At 41.3% G+C, this 19430-nt stretch overlaps 1 protein-coding gene across 3 annotated transcripts in view; it reads right to left on the minus strand.

Moving 5' to 3' along the window:
- SLC34A2 (solute carrier family 34 member 2) overlaps nt 1-19430 on the minus strand; it is a 64475-nt gene that overhangs the window by 9759 nt on the left and 35286 nt on the right. For all 3 annotated transcript variants that reach the window (XM_034426290.3, XM_060688880.2, XM_060688883.2), the window contains exons 2-7: nt 11971-12082; nt 10719-10856; nt 8201-8329; nt 5812-5955; nt 3895-4006; nt 1581-1776 (exon numbers count right to left, since the gene is read on the minus strand). In XM_034426290.3, the coding sequence (XP_034282181.1) occupies nt 1581-1776; nt 3895-4006; nt 5812-5955; nt 8201-8329; nt 10719-10856; nt 11971-12082 (831 nt within the window). The remainder of the gene's footprint in view (nt 1-1580; nt 1777-3894; nt 4007-5811; nt 5956-8200; nt 8330-10718; nt 10857-11970; nt 12083-19430) is intronic.

A 19430-nucleotide genomic window follows, 5' to 3' on the forward strand; every position in this document is an offset into this window, starting at 1 on the left:
CCAAAAAGAAGATAATAAGTCTGAAATATCTGTGCGGCAATGATATTAGTTATCTAGAGTAGAAGGTTTTGATTTTCTGAAACATCAATGAGGCTTTGAAGATTCAACAAGTCTATGAATCTTAGAATTAGGTATCAAGATTCTAAAGAGATTTATATGGGTGAAGACTTATTTGGGATCCTAAGGTTGGAAAGACAGTTTGCATATTCTTTGCAGCACGCTTCTCAACAATAAAATCCATAAAATTCACGGGGTGCTTGTCCCAAAGGAGTTTTTCCTTGAAGACTTTTCACTTCTCACCAGAAAGGCTTCTTCAGTTCCGACTGAATGGGGGGAGAACGGAAGGGTTTATATTCCTTGCAGTCCTCTGATCGTTAGTACTCTCTCTGAGAGTCGTTGAGGCCACTTGGAGTCCGTTCATTCCCCACCATCCAATCAGAACTGAAGAAGCTTCTTGAATGAGAAGCAAAATGTCTTCAAGGAAAAACAAAAGAAGTCCAGCTGCCTCTTGAAAAAGCACCTTTGCGACAAGCACCCCATAAATTTTATGAGTTTTATAGTTGAGAAGCATGATGCAAAGAACATGCAAACAACTGTCTTTCCAACTTCAGGATCCCAAATAAGTCTTCACCCATATACATCTCTTTAGATTCTTAGACTTGTCTAATCTTCGAAGTCTCATTGGACATCTTGTTTGACGTTTCAGAAAATTAAAACAATTAAAATTAAAATTTTATTGTTGAGAAACATGCTGCAAAGAATATGCAAACAACTGTCTTCAAGAGGCAAGTGGGCTCTCTGTTTTTTCTTTGAAAACATTTCACTTCTCATCATGAAACTTCTTGAGAAGAAGGAAGAAACAGGAAGGAGGAAGGAGGAGGAGGAGGAGGAGAAGAAGAAGAGGAAGAAGAAGGAGGAGGAGGAGGAAGAAGGAAGAAGAGAAGGAGAAGGAGAAGGAAGAAGGAAGAAGAAGGAGGAGGAGGAGGAGGAAGGAGGAGGAGGAGGAGGAGAAGGAGGAGAGGAAGAAGAAGAAGAAAAAGGAGGAGGAGGAGGAAGGAAGGAAGAAGGAAGAGAAGGAGAAGGAGAAGGAGAAGGAAGAAGGAAGAAGGAGGAGGAGGAGGAGGAAGGAGGAGGAGGAGAAGGAGGAGAGGAAGAAGAAGAAGAAAAAGGAGGAGGAGAAGGAGGAGAGGAAGAAGAAGAAGAAAAAGGAGGAGGAGGAGGAAGGAAGAAGGAAGAAGGAAGAGAAGGAGAAGGAGAAGGAAGAAGAAAGAAGAAGAAGAAGAAGAAGAAGAAGAAGAAGAAGAAGAAGAAGAAGAAGAAGAAGAAGAAGAAGAAGAAGAAGAAGAAGAAGAAGAAGAAGAAGAAGAAGTTGTTTTCTGGATGAGAAGTGAAACATCAAAGAAAAACCAGAAAGTCCAGTTGAGCACTTTTGGGACCACCACGACCAGGATGGCTGAGAAGCTCCATGGATTTTATGGAGTGCTTTTTTCTTTCATTCCTAGCATTGTATTAGTGAAGGAGTAAGAGGGTTCTGAGCAACCGGTCCTACTAAACATTACATAAATAAGGGAAGAATTTACCTGGATGATGAGCTTTGTGAAGGGATCCGTGATGACTTTTAGCAATTCAGGGGCATTTTCCCCGCTTTCCAGCTGAAACGAGTCCACAATAAGGCTGGTCAGGCGGAAGAGATACTGAGAAATAACTTCAATGGGCAACAGTACAAACACGGAAAGCCAGTTAAAGAAATCGTGGACAGTGGCACCCGCAAAGGCCCTGGAGACAGACAGACAGAGAGCGATCATCAGAAAGGCAACCAACGACATAAAAGAGGTTCAACAAAAATAATATATTCTTTTTCTTCAAAAGTATGATTGACAACATAGCCAGGTAGAGGATTCCTGCTATATTCTTTGCTTCATGGATTTTCTGGAATAAGAATGGAATGGGAAAACAGGATGATAATTGATCAGGTTTGTTGCTCTTCTGGCCAAATTGATTTTTTCTTTTCTTTTTAGAACCTTTTAATCCCTTTATTCAGGGTGGAGTTGAGGCGACTGAATGGAGCAAAAGCTCGACCTGATTCCCCATGGAAATGGCCCCGTCTGATGGACCAAGCAAGCAAGCCAACATTACCATCAGTTCACCAATGGGAGATGTGGAAGTATTTTTTCTTTTTTAAATGGTTGTATTGGAGATACGGAAGGAAGTGTTGTGGTCTGACAGCAGCCTGCGGAGTTGGCAGCGGAGTCGGACAGTGAGGAGGCTGGGGAGGACCATGGGCCAGTCCTGGAGTCTGGAGAAGGCCCGGACGAGGGCTCTGAGTCGGAGGCAGAGATGGGGCCAGGGTCATCTGAGAGTGATGCAAAGACTCCAGAGCCCCCAGAGTCGGACAGCAGAGAGGCAGAGGAAGAGGAGGAGGAGCCTGTTCCTAGTGCACGCACGTGCAGAGATGCCAGAAGGCAAGAGCAGCTAAAGCAAAAGGGACAACTCAGGAGTAAGGCCTGGAGATGCTTGGCCCCTCCCACAAGGCTTAAAAGAGCAGCAAAGGCTCGTGGGCTCTTTGTAGGAAAGCAATGTTGCTAACTCTGTTTCCAGTCAGCATCTCTTGTTTGTTTCTGAACTCCGGGGGCCTTTGCCAAGTAAGGCCTTTGGCAGAGTGTCAAGGGAGATAAAGGTTGGTGATTATCCCGAAGGACTTCTTCCGAAGGACTTGTTTTGCAACTAATTGGGACTCAGCTGGGAATGAATGTAATTCTCAGCTGTTACAATAAAATAGGTTTTTTGGGACTAATTGGGTATTGCAATGACTCAGTAAGCCTAGGTCATAACATATAATTAGCTTTTTATGAAGTAGTTTTATTGCATCTATGTACAGATAGCTATTAAATGAGTTTTGTCCCATTTTACGACCTTTCTTGCCACTGTTGTTAAGCGAATCACTGCAGTTCTTAAGTTAGCAACACGATTGTTAAGTGAATCTGGCTTCCCTGTTGATTTTGCTTGTGAGAAGGTCGCAAAAGGGACCTGGACAAGTGCGACCGTCATAAATATGAGTCACTTGCCCAAAGTCTGAATTTTGATCACGTGACCACGGGGATACTGCAATGGTTGTTAATTAGTACAATCGAGCGGGTTCCAATTTTGGATAACTTGGAATTGCGTCGCTTGTGTTCAGACTTAGGTATTGCATACAAAATTGTACGTAGTGATGTTGTACTTGTAAATGATTTTTTTGTTTGTTTTAATCGCAATAATCCGCGTGCAAACAACCGCTTTAATGCAACTCGTTCTAAATTTGACTGTAAAAAATACGATTTTCATAATAGAGTTGTCAAAGTCTGGAATGCCCTACCTGATCCGGTTGTCTCACCTACAAATTTTCATAGTTTTAGTCACAAATTGGCTTCTGTGGACCTCACTTCATACTTAAGTGGTCCATAGAGGGGCGTGCGTAAGTGCACTAACGTGCCTATCATCCCTGTCATTGTATTTTTATATTATTCCTATTTTCATTTTTGTTTGACAACTTACAATTAATTAATTAATTAATTAATTAATTAATTGTGAAAAACAGTCAAAAGTCACTTCTTTCAGTGTGATTTTTGAATGGTCGCTAAATGAACTGTTGGAAGATGAGGACTGACCAGGATTGTTATTAAAGGTAAAGGTAAAGGTTCCCCTCGCACGTATGTGCTAGTCGTTCCCGACTCTAGGGGGCAGTGTTCATCTCCATTTCAAAGCCACTGAGCCACCGCGTCCCTCGAGATTGTTATAACAGATGGTATAAACATTTACATTTTATAGGTACTAATTTTATAGGTTTTCTTGGGTTGTCTTTCTTGGCTATTACCCTTATTGCTATTAGCATGTCTTAAGATAAGAATGTGATACCTTCGGAATTCATTCCTGTCACCAGCCTGCATCAGTGCCACAATGGTGTTTGTAACCGAAGTCCCAATATTGGCTCCCATTATGATCGGGATAGCATGCTTAACACTCAATACTGCAAAAATAAACATAGATATAATAATGATTACAGGTGAGAATGAATGAAAACTAGTGGCTCATACATGACTGTTTCAGTGCATGAAAGGTACTGAATTCCAGTTCTCCCAATTCCTTTCTACCAAACTTTATACAAAATATAAACAGGCGATATAAACAGAGGCGCAGAATCAAAATCATGTGAAGTATTAGTATGCTTTATAAATCTTTACTAAGGCCACACCTCGAATGCTGCATCCAGTATTGGTCACCACATTACAAAAAAGATATTCAGACTTTGGAAAAAGTGCAAAGAAGAGTGAGTAAGATGATCAAAGGCCTGGAGACTAAAACATATGAAGAACGGTTGCAGGGATTGGATATAGCCAGCTTAGAGAAAAAGAGGGACCAGGGGTGACATGATAGCAGTCTTCCAATATTTGCAGGGGTGAAATTCAGCAGGTTCTGACAGGTGGGTGGGGCCAACCAGTGATGAGACAGAGAGTCGCGGCAGAGGGCCCAAAAAGCCACTTGTGGCTCCAGAACTGCTGGTTGCTGACCCCTGCCCTAGGACCATAAAGGAAATTCATAAATAAGGGCAGGGGGAGATAGAATTAGAGTAGTGGGAGATATAATGGGGGGGAGATAATCAGGGGTAATATTCACTTACCTTCACTACCTGTTCACAAATGTGAGCATGCACATGCACATGTGCTTTGCTCGCTCGTGCAGCTACCACGCATGCGCCCAGCCTCAAAAATGTGCCTAAATAAGACGGCCTAGAGGCAGGGCAGGTGGGCGAGCCCACCTGCGATTTCCACTACCGGTTCGAGCAAACCAGTCTGAACCGGCTGAATATCACTTCTGGAGATAATGTATTCATTTTAGACACTTCGGATAGGTTGTGACATCATAATTACTAATTCAATGAAGGAAAGGTGGAAGGTAAATTTGTAACGGTACTAGAGAATATAAGGCAAATGTATTGATGATTTACAGTGTGTCGATTGTACCTGCGTACACATGGTCCACCCCAGTGGTGGGTTTCAAAATTTTTTACTACCGGTTCTGTGGATGTGGCGTGGTGGGCATGACATGGCTTGTTGGGCGTGGCAGGTGAAGGATATTGTAAAATCTCCATTCCCACCCCACTCCAGGGGAAGGATACTGTAAAATCTCCAATCTGTCCCCAATCCAGGGGAAGGTTACTGCAAAATCCCCATTTCCTCCCGATCAGCTGGGACTTGGGTGGCAGAGAATAGACAGGGATGGGGCCAGTCAGAATTTTTACTACCGGTTCTCCAAACTACTCAAAATTTCCGCTACCAATTCTCCAGAACTGGTCAGAATCAGTGGTGGGTTGCCCCCGGTTCGGACCGGTTCGCAAGGACCGGTAGTAAAACCGGCGGGAAGCCCCACCCACTGCCCCGGATGTCATCATCAGCAGAAGCAAGGCGCGGGCGATTCTGTTGCAAGCCGGTGGTTAAGGTAAGTAGAACCCACCCCTGGTTAGAACCTGCTGAAACTCACCTCTAGTCCCCCCCCCTCTTTGCAAAGTGAAGAATAAAACAAGTACCATTGTTTTCTCTTGGAAGTTTTGGCTGGGGATTGTTTATTTCCAAACTAAACAACCAACCCCACATTTGTAACACTGGTAGGGAAAAACAACGCCAGCAGAATTATCCCCTCCTGTTTAAAATACCCATAGTTGTATGACAGGCTATTTCTGAGCGGACGGCTGTCTTTGTTATTTCCTTATTTTTTGGCTGTCAAACTCTCGCAAGAAGTTATAAAATCCAAAAATCTGTTCTATAGTTGACTCACATGAAGAAGACACCATGCTGACAATGATAGAAGAAGACGTGCTAGAACTTTGCACCATCACTGTCACCAGAACACCGATGACCAGGCCTGCGACGGGATTTGATAAGACGGAACCATCCTTGAAAATGTCTCCTGCTGCTTTGCCTGTAGAAATAAAACTTACAGGTAGTCCTCGACTTGCGACAGTTCATTTAGTGACTGTTCAAAGCTGCAGCAGCTCTGAAAAAAAGTGACATATGTGCCCATTTATCCCACTTACAACCCTTGTAGCCTCTCTCCATGGTCAAAATCTAGATGCTTGGCAACTGATTCATATTTATGACAGTTGCAATATCCCGGGGTCATGTGATCACCTTTTGCAACCTTCTTATCGGCAAAGTCAATGGGGAAACCAGATTCGCTTAATGACTGGAGTGACTCATTTAACAACTGTGGCGAGAAAGGTCATAAAATCGGGCAAAATTCACTTAAATGTTTCGCTTAGCAACATTTGGAAATTTTAGGCTCAATTAGGGTCGCAAATGGAGTATTACAGCTTTAAATAACCTTCATAACAGTAGAACCTCCATAGCATAAATAATAATATCTGGAGATGATCTGATGCACTTCACAGGATGTGAACCATAGCATAAATGACAGAGGTTTACATTTATTAAACATTCTGTTTATATAAAGCACCACACAGAGCAAACAAAGAGTACAGTCACCATGTGCTTTACTGCTCAGCTACTGTATTTAACTGCAACAGGAAACAGGAAACCACTTAGAACAAAAGAGTATAGAGTATATACCATAGATCCACACTTGTAAATACTGCCATCTACTAGTTGAATACTACTGTAGTTGTTGCACAGAAATACATTCCAACAATGAATTCCAACAACGTTATTTCACCAGTGTGAAAAACATCCCTTAAATTGTATTTAACTACAATGCCTGTCTTCATAGCATGCAAGACTTGTAGGGAAGGGAACTCGTTTCCTTAACTGGAGATGAAGATTACAATGGTTCCCAGAACTTTTTGCATATGGGTGTATATCCCGATTGACCTATCTCAAAAGTCTGTGAAAGGTATTTTATGTATTGAATCTCATGGATAAGACATTCTCCATCACAATATATATTACCAAACACTTAAGGACACTAGATCAAGAGATTAGTTTGGGTAAGAGATTAAGTCCTAGATTGGCAGCTACCTGCCAGTAGTTACAACAATGCAGGTAGAAGGAAACAAACAGATCTCCTCCTGCACCACACCCACAATATCCCCATGTGATTGACAACTCTTATGCTCAGTGGGCCTCAGAGGCTTGCTGTGTTCAACTGAGCCAGGGGTGGTATTCATTTACCTTCGCTACCGGTTCGCAAATGTGATCTTATGTGCACGCTCGCTCACTTACAGAGCCTTGCACAGAGCGTCAAAAATGGGAAGCGATGCTTCCCGCTACCAATTCGCTCGAACCGGATATAACCGGCTGAATACCACCACTGAACTAAGCGAGCCAAGGAAAAACTGAGTTTAGCCAGCCTCACTCCGAGAATCCCTTTGAGATATTAATGCTCTACATACAGTGTCTTTTAAGGGTGTCAAATGGAAGAAACAGTAAGAGTAGTGAGTCAATCGACAACTAATCTCCTAAATGGCATCTCAGTCTGGAAGATACCTGGGAAATCAAACATTTCAGTGTATTCAAAATGACTACACCTTAATTGACTTCTTGTAAATAAGTCTGGGAAATTCTTCTTCACGTTTCCGTGTTTGGTTCAGTCAAATATTAAACATACCTTATTGAAATCTGGGTGAGGTTTAGCAACAAGAGAGAGCAAAGATGCCAGGGCACAAAACATCCCCTATGATGTGTTTTCTTTATGGGTGGCCTCTTCCTCCCAAAGATGCTTTTATTTTAAAAGCAACCGGACTTTCCACCATTTCTTTGATATGCAAGTTGGCCTTGGTGAGTTGGCCAAGACGAGTTGACTTGGCAAGTTGGCCATGGAAAGTTGGCCATGGAAAGTTGGCCTTGGCGAGTTGACCATGGCAAGTTGGCCTTGGCAAGTTGGCCATGGTGAGTTGGCCTTGGCAAGTTGGCCATGACTAGTTGGCCACAGCGAATTGTCATAGACCCATCTATGTTTGCTATCCTTAGTGCCAATCATCTTGATTATATAATGGCTTAAAAACAGAATTCTTTTTGATTCTTTTCAAACTGCCATAAATGCTTGTTGTAGCTTTATTTGCACATTCCTCGGTCTTGCAGGGCAATTCTTTTTGAGTTGCAATGCTTAAAAAATATTTATTCTGCACAAATGAAGGCGATAAGACTTTCTGTATCCTTAAATCAAGTACATTGTGGTAGCTGAATGAGAGACATTGAAATTCTTGCCTTACCTCCAACTAACTGGAAGGCAGAACTGAGCACGTCCAAGGAGCAAACGAAAAAGTAAAGCAATCCGAGCAGAAGGATAAATTTCCCGATGCCTCGCAAAATATAAATGACTTTGTGTTTTCCATCAAGCTCTGCAAAAAGAGAAAGGGAGCATTCATGTGTAATTAGCACCAAATATAAGTCTTCAAATCTCAAAAATCTCATCTATAAGTTCATGGAGTCAAGGTAGATCTATCGAGAGCCCTGTGGATAATAAACCAGAAGGAATGTTCTCATCATTAAAATTTAACTTTAGCTAAAAGGAGGTTTTGGTTTTTTTAACGAAGCTTTACAAACAGCTATATTTTAAAAGAGCCCTTTACTTTGAAAGAGAAAATAGCATTTCGTGTTTAGATTCTTTTATTGATAGATCTCATCCTATATATGTGTGTGTGTGTGTGTGTATAGTTAATATCTCGGGTTTCTTCCCGTGTAATTGTAAACATATCCTTAAGAGGAGAGCCTTGATAGTACAGGGGTTAAGGCACCCTGTTATTAAGCTTATTAAGACCAGCTGCCTGCAATTACTGCCGGGTTCGAATCTCGCCAAGGCTCAAGGTTGACTCAGCCTTCCATCCTTTCTAAGGTGGGTGAAATGAGGACCCAGTTTGTGGGGGCAATAAGCTGACTTTGTATAAAATATACAAAAGGATGAAGGCTATTGCTTAACGCATTGTAAGCCACCCTGAGTCTCCGGAGAAAGGCGGCATATAAATCAAATTAAAAAAAAAAGAGGGTAGTAGCTACTATCCTCTTAAGGATATGTTTACAATTACACAGGAAGAAACCCGAGATATTAACTATACACACATATATACCTGTGAAAACTTACATAGACAAATATATATATATATATATATATATATATATATATATATATATATATACATATATATATACATATATATATATATATACCGTGTTTCCCCGAAAATAAGACCCTGTCTTATATTTTTTGAACCCCGAAATAAGCGCTTGGCCTTATTTTCGGGGAGGTCTTATTATTTTGGGGCACATGGAGGAAACCAGAGGAAATGGCAGGGACCAGCTGCGCATGTGTTTAAATATATCTGGCAAAAGCCGGAGTGAATTCCAGGGAAGTCAGATTGTCTTGATCAAGGAAGCCTTAGCTGAAATATCCACCAACTCTTTCGGAAAATATGCTGTAAATCCAAACTTTAGGATTCTCAATCATTTTTTTTAAAAAAAATTATAATAATCCCACTTATTTATTTATTTATTTATTTATTTATTTATTTATTTATTTATTTATTTATTTATTTCTCTTTCTTTTTCTCTTTCTTTCTTTTTCTCTTTCTTTCTTTCTTTCTCTTTCTTTCTTTCTATCATCTATCTATATCTATCTACAGAGAGAGACAGGAAGAAGGAAAGAAAGAGAAAGAAATGATGTGATATACCAAAAATCAGGTACATAAGCACAAAAATCAGGTACATAAGCACTATCAGGCCCCATAAAGGATTTATTATATACTGTAAATTACATTAAAAGTTCACATTGGTTGCTATTTTCTTCTAGAGGCTTACTTTCTCTATTGATGCATGACCTTTGAGCGTACCTAAGTAGAATAACATTAATTAATACAACATAACATGGTTCAGGCAGATAGATAAGATTGAAAGATGGATGGATGGATGGATGGATATATGATAGATAGATAGATAGATAGATAGATAGATAGATAGATAGATAGATAGATGAAATCCAGCAGGTTCTGACAGGTTCTGGAGAACCAGTAGCGGAAATTTTGAGTAGTTTGGAGAACCGGCAAATACCATCTCTGGCTGGCCCCAGAGTGGGGTGGGAATGGAGATTTTGCAGTATCCTTTCCCTGGAGTGGGGTGGGAATGGAGATTTTGCAGTATCCTTCCCCTGCCATGTCCACCCAGCCATGCCCACCAAGCCACACCCATGAAGCCACGCCCACAGAACTGGTAGTAAAAAAAATTGAATTTCACCAATAGATAGATAGATAGATAGATAGATAGATAGATAGATAGATAGATAGATAGGCAGGAGGCAGGCAGGCAGGCAGACGGACAAATAGATAAGCAGGTAGAGATATGTAGATATGTAAATATAAATGCCTGATAACATTTGCAGAATTTTTGGTGCTGTGCATTAACTGAGACTCAATTAGGAGAATATCAAACGTGGAGGAAGAGGTTATCACTTAATATCTCTTGGTTATCATTTGTCGTGGTGAGCCATGCCACATTTTGTCCTTCCAGCCCGCCATTCGCTTTCCAAAGCAAAGAAACGAAAGAGAGAATGTTGAGGTTATATGAATGAAGAAATCATGCCATTCAGAACAAAATCCATCCAAATGCTCTTTTCTATTCCCCCAACCCCCACCCCGCCCCCAGATATATAACACTCCGTGAGAAGAACTTAAATGGAAGTTCTTAGAACCTGGAGAAAATGAAACAAAGGCCACCAGTTCTCTGATGATAGAGCCTCACCTGACCATTGGATTCCAGTATCCTGAAGCTCTGGTAGACGCCAGGGATCTTCCTCCTCCTCTTCAGATACAGCGGTCAAAGCAATGGTGGAATACGCAGGCAAAAGCTCGACCTGATTCCCCATGGAAATGACCCCATCTGATGGACCAAGCAAGCAAGTCAACATTACCGTCAGTTCACCAATGGGAGATGTGGAAGTATTTTTTTTTAAAATGGTTGTATTGGGGATATGGAAGGAAGTGTTGTGGTCCGCCAGCAGCCTGCGGAGCTGGCAGCGGAGTCGGACAGTGAGGAGGCTGAGGAAGAACATGGGCCAGTCCTGGAGTCTGGGGAAGGCCCAGAGGAGGGCTCTGCGTCGGAGGCAGAGATGGGGCCAGGGCCATCTGGGAGTGATGCGCGGACTCCGGAGCCCCTAGAGTTGGACAGCAGAGAGGCAGAGGAACAGGAGGAGCCTGTTCCTAGTGCACGCATGCGAAGAGCTGCCAGAAGGCAAGAGCAGCTAAAGCAAAAGGGACAACTCAGGAGTAAGGCCAGGAGATGATTGGCCCCTCCCACAAGGCTTAAAAGAGCAGCAAAGGCTCGTGGGCTCTTTGTATGAAAGCAACGTTGCTAAATCTGTTTTCCAGTGGGCATCTCTTGTTTCTGAACTTCGTGGGGCTTTGCCAAGAAAGGCCTTTGGCAGGGTGCCAAAGAAGACAAAGGTTTGTGATAAGCCCGAAGGACTTTTTCTGAAGGGCTTGTTTTGGAATTAATTTGGACTAAGCTGAGAATGAAGTAATTCTCAGCTGTTATAATAAAATAGTTGTCAGGTTTCGAGGTCGTCTCAAATAAATTGCATTTCAAACAAAGTCTGTGAAGAAAAACTCCCATTTATTAAGCACGACATTTTAACTCCGACTCCATCGAAGCCAACACTGACTTCCAGACTCAAAACCCTCCCTTTCCGTTCCCCACTCCCCTGCACTCATTGGCCATCTTCCAAGTCACTCTACCCCTAATCTACTCCAGCTCAAAGGAATTTCCCCCCTCCCATCCCATCTCCTAGGGGATATCATCTCCAGGGAAAATAAGTAGGTGAAAAGTCAAACGTCCCTTTCCAGACACCTCCGCTTCTCCTTCTTATGTCAGCACTAGAGTAAAGGAAGCTTGAAGTGCTGACAGGAGTTTTGTTTGTGTCTTGTAATGACTTAAATGAGCCTAGATCACAACAGAAAGGAGAGAACAGATCAAAAGAAGGCACTTCAATTTTTACCTTTGGTGTCTTTCCCCTCTTTGTCAGACATGATCTTCTTGGATTTTGAGGAAGGGTCTTCAATATATTTATTGGTGTCTGTGTCTTCCAGTTCAGGCCAGGGAGCCATGTCCTGCAAGACATTGTGGCCGAAGAGAAAGATCAATATTGAACGATCCGCTATCGTATTTCCAAGGGTGCACTATGTCAAACTTGGAGGAACAGACACCCATTCCTTAAAAGCAACTGACTTAGTTGTAAACCATCATCTTAAGTATCCGAGCAAGTGGTGGTAGTTGGCTTGGTTCTTCTGATTGGAAGCTAAGCAGGGTTATACCTGGTTAGTATTCCGATGGGAGATTTCTAAGGGATCTCGGGGCTGTAGGCTAGCTTGGGTCTCTGAAGAAGATCACACAGAGCTTGAAGTCATAAGATAGGACATAAACTCGCTTAACAAATGTCTCACTCAGCAACATAAATTTTGGGTTCAGTTGTGGCCATAAGTCAAGGACTACCTTTCTCATCTTTCTCCATCCAATGGCAAGAAGAAGAAAAAATGGTCTTCCGTAATCATTCTCTTCTTGTGGAAATGGACTTTTGCAGGGATCTCAAAAGATCTGGGTTGGACTAGAAGACCTCCAAGATCCCTTCCAACTCTGTTATTCTATTCTATTCTATTCTATTCTATTCTATTCTATTCTATTCTATTCTATTCTATTCTATTCTATTCTATTCACTAACAGGCACCAACCCTGTGGAATTGCATGGAGGATTGATGGAGCCAAAGGAGAATTTTATCAAAAGCCTCAATCATGGTGAAGTTGGGCTTTTTAATGATTGAGATGGTTTTCCTGTTCCCAGCTTTTCTTGGAATAGAATAGAATATAATTTTTTATTGGCCAAGTGTGATTGGACACACAAGGAATTTGTCTTAGTGCAGAAGCTCTCAGTGTACATAAAAAGAAAAGATACGTTCGTCAAGAATCATAAGGTACAACACTTAATGATAGTCATAGAATAGAATAGAATAGAATAGAATAGAATAGAATAGAATAGAATAGAATAGAATAGAATAGAATAGAATAGAATAGAATAGAGTACAGTGGAATGGAATGGAATGGAATAGAATGCAATAGAATATAGAGTGGAGTGGAGTAGAGTAGAGTAGAGTAGAGAAGAATTCTTTATTGGCCAAGTGTGATTGGACACACAAGGAATTTGTCTTGGTGCATATGCTCTCAGGGTGCATAAAAGAAAAAATACACTCCTCGAGAATCAAATACACTCATTGACAAGAATCAATCACGTAATGATAGTCACAGGGTACAAATACGCAATCAGGAAACAATATCAATATAAACTGGGACGGATGGGCTACTGTAGAAATGAACAAATCAGTTGAGTAATTGCGGAAGGAGATTCAAAGAGGTGGCATGAGACCAGAGTTCCCTCGATAAGGAACTTCTTCCTCCATAGCTCTGGTGGGGGGAAAAAATGTTGCAAAACTACCTAGGCTCCCAGGCTTTACTTCCCACACCTCTTGCAAGTCATAGGGAACGAATGAGAACACATCTGATCTCATGCTGATACAGTTCCTGAAGATAGAAGACACCTACTTTGGTTCTAGGTCGATCCTTCAGCTCACAAAACAAGCGGTAGAACTTTTACAATCAAGGATAGAGTTGGAAGGGACCTTGGAGGTCTTCTTGTCCAACCCCCTGCTCCAGCAGGAGACCCTACACCAGTGATGGCTAACCTTTTGCCATCACATGCCATAATTCTATGCGCCTCACCCCCGTGCATATGTGTGCAACCCCTCTGCGCTTCCCCCACTTTTTGCAGGCGATGGTACGGTGGGCCCAGTAGGCCCATTTTTCGCCCTCTCCAGGCTCCAGAGTCTTTCTAGGAGCCTGGGGAGGGCAAAAACTTCCTTCCCCACTCCCCCGGAGGCCCTCTGGAGGCCAGAAATGGCCTGTTTGCTGACTTTCAGTAGGCTCAGAAGGCCCGAAAATCATCTGGAGCTTCAAACAAATGGTTGTCCAGTCTCTTCTTAAAAACCTCCAGTGATGAAGCACCCACAACTTTCGCTTCCGTTGAGAACCGGTAGTAAAGGTAAGTAGAACCCACCTCTGGTCATAAGTATGAAAAACAGTCGTAAGTCACTTTTTTCAGTGCCCTTCTAACTTCAATCACTGAATGAATGATTGTAAGTCAAGGATTTCCATCAGTTGAACCAAAGTTAATCTCCATTTATGTCCCAGCTACTTCAGGAGAAAACGAAGGACATATATTTGAGGAGCTGTCAATATTTGGGGAGCTGCCACAAACAAGAGAGAGGTCAAACTATTCTCCAAAGCTCCTGAAGGCAAGGACAAGAAGCAAGGGATGGAAACTAACCAAGGAGAGAAGCAACCTAGAACTAAGGAGACAGTGAGGACAATCAACCAGTGGAACAGAAGTTGCCTTCAGAAGTTATGGGTGCTCCAACACCGGAGGCTTCTAAGAAGGGATTTGAGAACCATTTGTTGAAAGTGGTCTAGGGTCTCCTGCTTGAACAAGCTGCTTGGACTAGAAGACCTCCGTAGTTCCTTCCAACTCTGTTATTCTGTATGAATTTTTTTCCCCCAATGAATTCAGGGGCTCTTAAAAGAACATGAAAGAATCATGCCTAAAGGTAAAGTTTCCCCTCGCACATGCTTGCTAGTTGTTCCCGACTCTAGGGGGCGGTGCTCATCTCTATTTCAAAGCCGAAGAGCCAGCGCTGTCCAAAGACATCTCCATGGTCATGTGGCCGGCATGACTCAATGCCAAAAGCGCATGGAACGCTGTTCCCTTCCCACCAAAGGTGGTCCCTATTTTTTCTACTTGCGTTTTTTACGTGCTTTTGAACCGCTAGGTTGGCAGAAGCTGGGACAAGGAACGGGAGCTCACACCGTTACGCGGCACTCGAACCGCTGAATTGCCGACCTTTTCAATTGACAAGCTCAGCATCTTAGTCACTGAGCCATCTTCCAAATCATGCCTAAACAGAGTTAAATTTATAGTAGAAGTAGATGACTTCTTTTGACCCTGCTTTTTGGACAGAATCCCCCCCCTCCCAAGTCTTAATTAAAAAAAAAATTGTCATTTCCCTAGGACACAGAGAAATAGAAATTTCTGTACTTTCTGAAAGTTCTACGTGCCTACAAAGTATTGTCTCTGACTCGCCAGCCATGACAGCACTATGAAAGAACGAACAGTACTACTTCATACAGTAAAATAACCTGTGTGGTTTTTTTAAAAAAATTAAATTACAGAACACGGTAAAATTGAAGGGAAACCCAGAGTAGAAGGAAACAGCCAAAAACTTTCAAACTACTTATTAACTCAGCTAGCAGTTAAGACTTTTAAAACTGCATATTCTGTTCAGGGTTACAAGGAATTTACAAAGCGAGCCCGAGGAAACGAGGTTACAACTCTTTCAAAAAGTTTTTTTCGTTATAAAAATATAATTATGATGTAGGATCGCTCTATTTCTATCCAAGTAGAATTCCCGAATAACCTAGATGGGGGCTTGGCAGCGATCCTGGGATCATTTAGAGCTAATTAATTTTAGTTCAGTAAAATTGGAGTTAAGGCAAGAAGGACGCTTCTATATATAGTTTAACCTCTGGCCCCATTAAAAGATCAGTTACACAACGTAGAGCCCTTTTTGAATTCACCACTACCTTGTAAATACAATGATGATTATCTGCCAGGATCTTTTTACAAGATGAAGCTACTTCTATACCTCCAAGTTGACCCCAAATTCGGTTCTGTCTAGATTACATTACGGTAATTCACTCAGAGTAAGATGCCCTTGGAAATGTTTTGGAAACTGCAAAATTGCAAACTGGTAGAAAATGAGTATTAAATGTTCCAATCATATTACACTGGTTCTGTATTATTTACGTTGGCTGCTCATTTTGGGGGAGAGGGAACCCATCCATGAAACTGTTGGGAGTCTTCGAAGCTTAAAACATTTGGGATGATACTAAGCTCTCTAAACAGATTCAAGCATTAAAATCAGGATTGGAATCATTGATTTTTTTTTAGCCCTGTTTGGGAGAAGATGCCCCAACAGGAGTATCTCTGCGTGTCAAAAAGACAAGATGGTAACTGTTCAAAATTATATATATATTTATATATTACAAACTATTCTAAAAATACGAGTTCCAGGTATATTAGTAAAGAAAGAAGCAGACATCCTGCGAGCTCTGGAACTTAAAATTTTAAAAGAATTAAAATTTTATTTATTTATATACATACATACATACACACACACACACATACACACAACACACACATATATATCAACACAGATCAAACAAAGCAACAGTCACCATGTGCTTTACTGCTTAACTGTTTTAACTGTAACAGGAAACTCTACTTAGAACAAAAGAACATAGAGGAAATACAATAGATCCAAACTCGTGAACACTGCCATCTACTGGCTGAATACTACTGTAGTTGTTGCACAAAAATACATTCCAACAATAACCATGGGCATGCGTTGCATATAAAAAATAGAGCTCTTCAATTTCACTGTTTCAGCTTCCATCTTGACTTCTTAACCGCCTCTGCTAGATACACACAGGTGCCTAGTTTTCTCAAAAGAGACGCCAGGTCTTTAAACATTATTGTGTTATCAGTGCTGATTTAGGCAACAGGCAGTTGTAACTTTGAACAGTCTCTTAATGAATTGTTGTATGTTGAGGACTACTTGTGTTTCTTTACTCACACATTCTAACCTATAGTTGGTACTTGCAGAAAGTATCCTCCCACCCTCTCATCTCTATCTCTATCTCTATCTATCTCTATCTATCTACATCTACTATCTACTATTTATTTATCAATCTATCATATCATCTGTTTGTCTATCATCCATCTATCTATCTATCTATCTATCTATCTATCTATCTATCTATCTATCGTCTGTCTGTCTATCTATTTATCTATCTATCTTTTCTTTCTATCTTCTTTCTATCTTCTATCTATCTATATACCTACCTACCTACCTATCTATTGTCTGTCTGTCTGTCTGTCTATCTTCCTTCTTTCTATCTTCTTTCTATCTTCTTTCTATCTTCTTTCTATCTTCTATCTATCTACACACACACACACACACACACACACATACATACATACATACATACATATACTCTATGTATCTGTCTGTCTGTCTGTCTGTCTGTCTGTCTGTCTATCTATCTATCTATCTATCTATCTATCTATCTATCTATCTACCTATCTTCTTTCTTTCTATCTATCTTCTTTCTATCTTCTATCTATCTTCTATCTATCTATCTATCTATCTTCTTTCTTTCTTTCTATCTATCTTCTATCTATACATACATACATACATACATACATACATTATAAAACCAGTTTTGCTTGAGGTTTGGTTTTCTCCATTCTTCAAAGGCAAAAAAGTTTTAAATAAATGCTGGATCCAGAAATAAAATGGAGGAGGGGGGAAAAAAGAATCAAAAGCCAGAGATAAAACATTAATGTGTAAAGAGCTCACAGCAACTCGTGATCAATCCCATTTTTATCTCCAGTACAGAGACTTTCTGACTGAACAAGACTCATAGTTTTGGTAACCTAAAGGCCAACATTTCTCAATCTTGGCAACTTTGAGACATGTGGATTTCAATTCCAAGAATTTCCCAACCAGGAATTCTGGGAGTTGAAATCCAGAGATCTTACACCTGCCAAGGTTGAAAAACTTTGTCCTGTAGGCTCAGCAACAATAATGTCCTCGATATGGATTGTGCGTGAAATGAATCTACTTTGGTCCTTAGAGCCAACTGGCTAAAAATGTATTTCAGCGACTTCCTGCCATTGATCTACCACAATTGAGCCCCAAATTTGGGCTGTTAAGTGAGACATTTGTTAAGTGAGCTTTGCCCCATTTTACAACCTTCTCGCCTCAGTTGTTAAGTGGATCACTGCAGTTGATAAATTAGCAACCCGGATGACATTGACTTTACTCATCAGAAGGTCGCAAAAGGGGATCGCAGGACCATGGGACACGGCGACAGTCATAAGTACGAAACCATTGCCAAGCATCTGAATTTTGATCACCTGATGATCATGGGAATTCCCCAAAGGTCCTAACAGCCGTAAGTCGCATTTTTTAACGCCATTGTAACTTTGAATGGTCGCTAAATAGAACTATCGTAAGTCGTATTCAGGGATTGGATTCAGCCGGTTCGGACCAGTTTGGGTGAATCAATAGTTACGGTCAGTGGCTGGGCCTGCCCACCAGCCCTGGCGATATCCCATCATATACAAGCACCATGTTTTTGACGCAGCGAACATGTGTGCAAGGGGGGCGCACGAGCAAAGCTATCCCGTCCTATACAATCATCGTGTTTTTGATGCAGGGTGCATCAAGGGTGGATTCTAAAATTTTTTACTACCGGTTCTGTGGGCGTGGCTTATTTTGTGGGTGTGGCTTGATAGTGGTAATGTGACTGGGTGGGCGTGGCCAACTTTTTTTTTTTTTACATTTAAAAGCATTTTTTCTACAACCTTAAGAGGTTGCAGAAAAAAATGCTTTTAAAAGCCTCTGATGATCAGGCAACTCAGCTGGGATTGTCAGAGGCTCTTAATGGCATTTTTTTTCCCTACAACCTTTTCGGCTGAAGACGTTATAGAAAAAATGCTTTTAAAAGCCTCTGACGATCCCAGATGAGCCGTGTGATCATCAGAGGCATTTTTTTTTTACTTTTAAAAGCATTTTTTCTACAACCTTAAGAGGTTACAGAAAAAATGCTTTTAAAAGCCTCTGACAATCAGGCAACTCAGCTAGGATCACCAGAGGCTCTTAAAGGCATTTTTTTTCCTACAATCTCTTTGACTGAAGAGGTTATAGAAAAAATGCTTTTAAAAGCCTCTGACGATCCCAGATGAGCCGCACGATCATCAGAGGCATTTTTTTTTTTTTTTACTTTTAAAAGCATTTTTTCGGCCGAAGACCGGTTGTAGAAAAAATGCTTTTAAAAGTGAAAAAAAAAAAGAACCTCTGATGAGGTGAGTGAGGTAAGGGAGCGGCAACTGGGCCGGGGACCAGTTCAGGGGCGTGGCCAGCCAATGTTATTACTGGTTCTACAAACTACTACAGATTTTTACTACTGGTTCTTACGAACCGGTGCGAACCGAGAACAACCCACCACTGGCGTGCATGTGTGCAAGGCACACGCATGAGTGAAACTATCCCATCCTATACAATCGCCGTGTTTTTGACGCATGGAAAATGGAAATAAGAGAAATAATTATAATGTTACACTGAAGACTAAAACTTGAGGAAGCACTCACATTTTTGATTCTGGGCAACCCGGTTGTTAAATTATGTGAAGCCCACATTCCAAGTGTGGCTTCACCAGCGCAGTGCAGAGAAGATCTCACGATCTTCGGGATATGTTGCAGAATTATCTCCCCATCAAAAACCCACCAGG

Source organism: Pantherophis guttatus, chromosome 8 (assembly GCF_059756535.1).
Source record: "Pantherophis guttatus breed Tessera chromosome 8, ASM5975653v1, whole genome shotgun sequence".
Classification (NCBI taxonomy): Eukaryota; Metazoa; Chordata; class Lepidosauria; order Squamata; family Colubridae; genus Pantherophis; species Pantherophis guttatus.